The sequence below is a fragment of the Schistocerca nitens genome, chromosome 3 (genome assembly GCF_023898315.1).
Source record: "Schistocerca nitens isolate TAMUIC-IGC-003100 chromosome 3, iqSchNite1.1, whole genome shotgun sequence".
NCBI lineage: Eukaryota > Metazoa > Arthropoda > Insecta > Orthoptera > Acrididae > Schistocerca > Schistocerca nitens.
Window position 1 is genome coordinate 167,110,804 of NC_064616.1, and position 7,115 is coordinate 167,117,918.

The 7,115-nt window shown below is 40.4% G+C and overlaps 1 protein-coding gene across 1 annotated transcript in view; it reads right to left on the reverse strand.

Moving 5' to 3' along the window:
- Positions 1-6,879, reverse strand: part of LOC126248106 (uncharacterized) — a 241,024-nt gene extending 234,145 nt beyond the window's left edge. Inside the window, exon 1 of the mRNA XM_049948780.1 lies at positions 6,816-6,879. Within this exon, the coding sequence (XP_049804737.1) occupies positions 6,816-6,864 (49 nt within the window). The 5' untranslated portion in view covers positions 6,865-6,879. The remainder of the gene's footprint in view (positions 1-6,815) is intronic.
- Between the last annotated feature and the right edge of the window lie 236 nt (positions 6,880-7,115).

Below are 7,115 nucleotides of genomic sequence, written 5' to 3' on the forward strand. Positions count from 1 at the left end.
CATATATAGGCAATTTTTCTTTGATGGAATCTACTTTCTTTCCGCTCTGATCACCAATCCTAGTATGGTGCCACACTTTTATCAACACTTTCCACTGTCACCTACACTTACAACTATACACATTCCATATCCTACCCCAACGCAGCTTCAGCCGACTCCTTCTCCCAGACAAATAAATCCGCCCCGATATTTATACGTCCTACGAACTACAACTTCCCAATCCACCTCTCTTCTCCATTTCTCCCTATCCCTCCTCTCCTTGATACCAGTGTCCTACCCACAAAACAGAGTCCTCCCTTTTCGTTTTCGCTCTAGCCACCCTGGCACCTACCCTCATTTACAGATACACAGATACCACCCAATGGACCATGTATTTACATCCACAGCCTTCCACCTAACATAAAACTCAGCTTTTCCTGTTGCCAGAACCATTTTTTTCCTCAGTGCAGGTCTTTCAGTTTTTTAGTTAAAGTCCAATGCTCCTTTTAAAATGAACTTCACCGTCTTTTTCATAGTGTTTCAAGTATCTATTTTTTTCGTTTTATCTTTACCTTCTAATCTTTTTGATTTTAATTAAGAAACGAAGAAAAATAACAGTGTAATTTAATGTAAATAGCATCAAACATCTATCTTCTTATCTTTTTTTTTTTAGATCTGCGATCTTTAATCTTGTTTGCAACGCCCTCATTTAGGTTGTTAAAGCTTGTGACTGAACAGCAGGACGTTCTGCCGTTGGCAGCCCACCTCCCGATATGGGTCTAGGGGAATGAAACGACAATAAAGAAAAAAAGACTTTTTCCACCTTTGCTCCATCTTCATGCACTCCATACCCTTTCCCAACGGAACCTGAATCGCCTTGTCCTCCCAGACCATGAACTCATCCTCGAAATGAACTCAGCTTCCAACCCTACCCTACCTTGCCCTAGCCATCCTATCCCACACCATCCATTCCCATCCCATGCTGTACCATACTACAGTATAGCATTCAAAATGAATGCTCCAATCCAGTCTTTTCTCGCCCAGCTGGCATCCCGCTCCTATCGAAAGACCTGTGCCCCAACTATCAGTCCCTTTCCAAAAAGACATCCCTCTCCCTTTTCCATCAACATCCTGCCACATCCCAACTCACACTCACAGTTACCAGGACCCGCATCATATCATCCTCATTATGATTTTGAACGCCCACCATGTCAACTTTTCATAAACATCATCATCTGCATTTTAGTTTCATAAATTGTTGTATTTTAATCTGAAAAATTAAAAAAATCAAAGACTAAATAGCGGCAACATGGCCCCTGTGAATCCGTCCTGCCCCCCCCCCCCCCATCCCCTGAACTGGAAGGGGTGGAGGAAATGCAAATAGCTTTTGAACAAAAAATATTACTGGCACTATCCCACCCCTATGCTACTTTTGATTCACATCTTAGAAGATATGTTTGTTGTGTCGATATTGAGAAGTGTCGCTTGGCACTTTTGTATCAATGTTTCATACATGTCTGTGCGCCATTTAAACGAGTAAGGAGTACGTTACAAATGTATAAGTTTCTTTCTATCTCTCGCTCTTTTTTAGTGAACAATTACGGGTACGGTATAAACTTTATACCACTAAAACTGGCACATCCCGCTTCCATACAAATAAGCTTAACGTGAAAGTACCTAATGACGAGAGCGTGTCCTCGAAACGCATAGTGCACATAAAAAAGAAAACCGGCCGCTGTGGTCGAGCGGTTCTAGGCGCTTCAGTCCGGAACCGCGCTGCTGCTACGGTCGCAGGTTCGAATACTGCCTCGGGCATGGATGTGTGTGATGTCCTTAGGTTAGATAAGTTTAAGTAGTTTGAAGTCTAGGGGATTGATGACCTCAGATATTAAGTCCCACAGTGCTTAGAGCCATTTGAACCATTTTTTTAAAAATAAAAAATTACATAGTGACTAACACAGCAAACAATCTTCATTCATTCGTATATATCAGTCACTGATCTCAAAATCACCCATACAGACGCTGAATAAAATCTAAAATTATTAAACTTCAATAAAAATTCAATAAACGAATTCATACGTAGCTTGGGTAAATCAAGCAACAGTTGCGACTTCTTTCTTTTTCTTTTTGCAGTTTCTTTAGTGTTTTTCTCAATTTTTCGAGGTTTAAGTTTCACCAACAGCGGTATCGTTAGAGGTTCAATTGAGAAAGCACGAGGGAAGGGGTTGGCTGAGGTGTTGTTCAAGAAACCGTCTGGCGATTTAGGCAAACTGAAAAGCATCCAAATCCAGATGGCAATAACAGGATGTGACACGGCTCCGTCTGAACATGAGAGTCCTGTCATGTCACTCAGGTGCCATGTTCGGTTACTTTTTGAAAAACTTCGAGACCTGCAGTACAGGTTATCTTTTTTCCTCGCGCTTCTATATCGTCAGAAAGTCCTCTTGAACAAGAGCAAGATTGAGTTTTACATTTCCTTCGCTGATCATAGATGTAAATGTAGTTCTCAGCCCGTTCCTTTGTCGGTGATCTGCACGATCACGTCTCATGGCCAGTATGAGACGGTTCATGGATCTTTCAGGTAAGGAGGATCTTTTCAGCATGGTAAACCTGCCCCAGCTTGACGGGCGTTCTATGGTGAGTTGCCCGTAACCAACAGTTTGTCGGTTCGAGTCCAATCAAGGCCATCGGGTAGTATTTAAATCCGAATATCCTTCCTTTGCATGATCTTCTACCGTAGCTTTCGGTGGTGTTTCTGTGTGACACTAACCGTATGGACAGAAGGTGTTCCATTTTGCATGACAGTCTTCTTTACCATACTACACAATTTCCTAGTTGGAAACACCATAACGACGTCAACATAGCGTGATCCTTACTGTGAGCTGAATGCCCTAACGAGCAGATACATCAGCAGAAGGGATATTACTGGGGTGGACTAAGTTCATCGAATGAAATGACTATATCTCATGAACTATTTGCGCTATAACATATAATAATGTTGATTGTGAATCAAAACGCTTATACTATCAGTTATGTGGTAGAAATGGACATTGTTCTCCTTAAGAAACGAACACGAAGTATTATTAAACGTATGTCACATGATATGAATTACTCCATGTATGTTAGCTATGTGAAGTCTTTGTGCTTTCATTCTGTGAAAAAAAAAATTACAGTACTCAGTTGCGCATCTCATTTATGAAATATTCGCATTTATACTTTTAGGTATGTATGGTTTCACTTACCCACATAATGACAGCATTTTTTTTACGCTGCTGCCTTATAATTTCCTGGTATGAAATTCATTCTTGTAGCTAGATACTTTTATTATTAATATCATTATTCGAAATGTATCAAGACAATTACACAAAACAATTAACCTAATCTTTCGATAGTGTATCGTTGGTTCAATGTCTTCGAGGCTAAGAGAATGCTGCACTAATATCAGATTGTGGCTTTTTCGTGTTTTCCATTATTTCTACGAATCGTTTTAAATTAGTGTTGCGTGGCTCCATGTTTCCCGTCACATTTATCAGAATTATCCTACTGTATCCTTAATGATTATCTCGTCGGATACAGGACAGTAAAAGTTGAAAAATGAAACAAATTAATTTCACTGTCTAAACCTTGGTTCCTGTAGTGGAAACGAAATATTGACTGGGATACTAAGACCAATACCATTCTTCGACAAGTACCTGTTGTTATCTCCATATTATATTATATCATCTTCCTATGAAAATCGTAACAGAGACATTTTCTACCAGTTTTTAGGAATGTGACATTTCTTGGACAAACGCAAAACATATTAATATGTGGTAGAGTATAAAGGACCGTCCATTAGGATGAAGGAGGAAACGGACTCATTTTTTTTATTATGGAAACCACCTTGACATTCACTGTAATCGATTTCTGGAACCCATCGAAAACTTAAATCTGAATGACCGTATACGTATTTGGAACCGTTACAAAACATTTTCATGCAAACATCAGTCCAGCTTTCATAGTGACATCGCTTCTTACCAATTTTTCTCTTCTTCCACAGGATAACCACAACGTTCATGAAAAGACTATGTAACATCAGTATGACCTTATTGTAAAATTGTTTTTGTAATGCCATTTAGCCTGAAGATGAGGCAGTCCCTCGAAACATGTCACTAAATAAATAAGTAATACAATAGTTAACAATGTTTGTGAGTGGTAGCGGTAATTTAAAAAACCTTTACATATTTCTTGAGATAGTCGCAGTCGAAAAATAGTCAAAATGGCTTCAGATTATTTGGAATCCGCTCCCTCTTCCGCCGGAGGTTCGAGTCCTCTGTCGGGCATAGGTGTGTGTGTTGTTCTTAGCACAAGTTAGTTTGAGTAGTGTGTAAGTATAGGGACCGATGACCGCAGCAGTTTGGTCCTTTAGGAATTCACACGTATGTGTACGTTTGAACCCGCTCTCATGAATGCGAGTCAAGTACTTTAATCGTGGCGCCACCCTGCTCCATCAGACAAACGCATACAGGAAAATATTTCTGACCAACTACTGGATCGAGAAGACACAGATGTTTGTGACTTAAAAGGTATTCAAGTTACTAAACTAAAAGCAATGATTTTCAAGTATCTGGAAAAATGCGGCAATAACGAAAATAGTAGAAGTCTTTCACCTGTTGAGAAACTGAGGGTATAGACAACCTGGAGATAGGAAGCTCGTTAAAAGAAGCAAGTTTTCCTCCAAAGACATACTCAAGTTGTCGAAGGCTTGCACTGTCAATCTAAGGATTCCACTCCTTTCTCACAAACCATATAAAAGAGAGAGTGATTCACAAGGATGAACGCTGCATGCACTGATGGAAGCACGTAGGAGGTATTGATAAAAATTTTGTCTATAATGTGTTAAAAAGTGCGTAATCTTAAGTCACAGACAAGACATCATTCTTTGTTTTTACTGGGAATCAAGCGAATGCCAGTAGGCTATTAATGCCGCTGAAGTTTCTAGAGAAGATTCCAGCAGCTTGTTGTTATTGCAAGCAGAGAAGAGAGAAACTCAACGGTTAAAATTTCCTGTTCTTTAAATAACAATAATGTTTTATATTTTCGCATTTAGGAAGAATAAAAATAAATGTATCTTCTTCTTTTCAAAAGATCAAACGTAATATTAAGCCTGCAGTGAAACAGAGACTGAAATTGTGTTTTATGCTGTTAACCGTTCTTGAATACTGGTCGAACTTGCAAATATGTCCTGATGATAAATAGATTTCATACTGGCAAGTCTCCCAGTGTTCGGACTATTTCATCCAATTAGGACACACGTTACTGTGCAATTCTAGTAAATTCCTTTATTGTGACAAGAAGAACGAAATGAGTTACTGTTTACCAATACAGCAGTGTCATTGTGTCGTGCACACACCAAGAGTAAATGTTTATTTAAAGCACAGTATGTAACAGGAAGGATATTTAATGCAAAAATGGTCGCCTTAGCTAACTAAAATTTTAAGTGAATAAATATACGTGTTACCATCATCATTCGACAACAAAGAATAAATTGTTATGTGCAATTTCTATCTCCAACATTACCTTTACGATTTTATGTGTAGTTTATTTTCAAATGCAGTACTAACTTCTGTACACAGTGAAAGGAGTAATGGAAGGGTTTTTAGCTTTTTTTATGAGTACAGTATAACTGTGTTAACTGAGACAAGAACGACAAGAGATGACACAACGTTGTTCCATTAACTGCAATGATTTTAAATAAAACTAACCATATAACGTCAACAAAAGCAGCAGTTATTGATGCTAAACTTACAAAACCTCTTTTAGTCATGCCTTGTCGTTTATGAATAAGCACGCACATGTAAAACACTCATTTGAAGCAACGACCTAAACTGATAGATGTTAGCACAGCTATTGCTGCTACAGGAGGGTCGAAACTCAGTTTATTTGCCTGCCTTCGTCACAGCGCAGATGTTCTGGTGCCTCTCGTGGCACGACAAACAACATCGGGCCAATGAATATAAGAAGTAGTTCCTTTATCCCACATTTATATTCCTTCTTACGCCACACACAGAACTCAGCTGTTCTTTGTAGACGAACTGGCCATGCATTATGCTAAGCGTACAACGAGCGCGCAATTATTTACGAGTAGCTTCCATTATTTCACTTCTCTTACAACAATGGACGACCTCGACGGAAATGCACTTTATCTCGTTATTTAGCAGCCGTCCCACAGGAAACGACAGTGAGTGTAATAGCAGCATAAGCACTTAATTACAGCAAGATAGACTCCTCCGTGAATACATAAAGCTTTTTTTATGCAGAGAGGCTATCGCAGGTACTGCCACAACATTGCTGTCCTTTATAACGTTAAGAATGGTAAGTAGATCAGTTGTATTCATCACTAACCAGATTATACGCAGAAAGCGTTTCAGAAACTACAATATAAGAGAAACATCTGTGGCATCTGTAATGTCAACAGAAAAGATCTCGAAAATAAATTCAGAGAGTTATCTGCGTTTGAATAATGGACACAACAAGTAACGCTTCGAAGCAGTATCTCATTTGCGTCGACCAAGGACATGGTGGCTCGAGCGCCATTTGTAACGCTTAGCGGAAACAAGACAGGCACGAGAGAAAATTTTCTTCACAAGAGTCTTCAATAACCCCACAAGAATTTGCTAGCGATGTAAACTGCTAGCGTGTGTTGTCTGTCGCACGGCGTCTCGAGAGAACGCGGTACTCCGCAGAACACCCCTCGAACGTCAAACGGAACGGCGTGACACGATCAGTGAAGACACTCGAGCGTCAGTATTGCAGGAGTGGACAGAGGTATAGCGAGGCGATGGCTGCGTACTCACTGTGGATCTCAGCACTGGACGAGTCGCCGAGCCGCACTGCAGCGCCCATGTCGGCAAACGCGCTTCTGAACGCTCTCTCCGCTTCTCCCACTACCGCCCTGCCTTCACTGGGCTGTCTTCGCTATTCTTGTATTTGAGGCACACGCGAAGATCTGGTCGTTTCCTTTGTCCACGAGGTTTTCCGCGCACGGTACCCAAATCAGAGACACGCCTTCTGCACACGGAGCGCGTAGCAGGTTCCCAGTGGAACTGGAGCACGCGGCGCGAACAAAGGGAAGAGCAAAATCCGATAAATTTTGG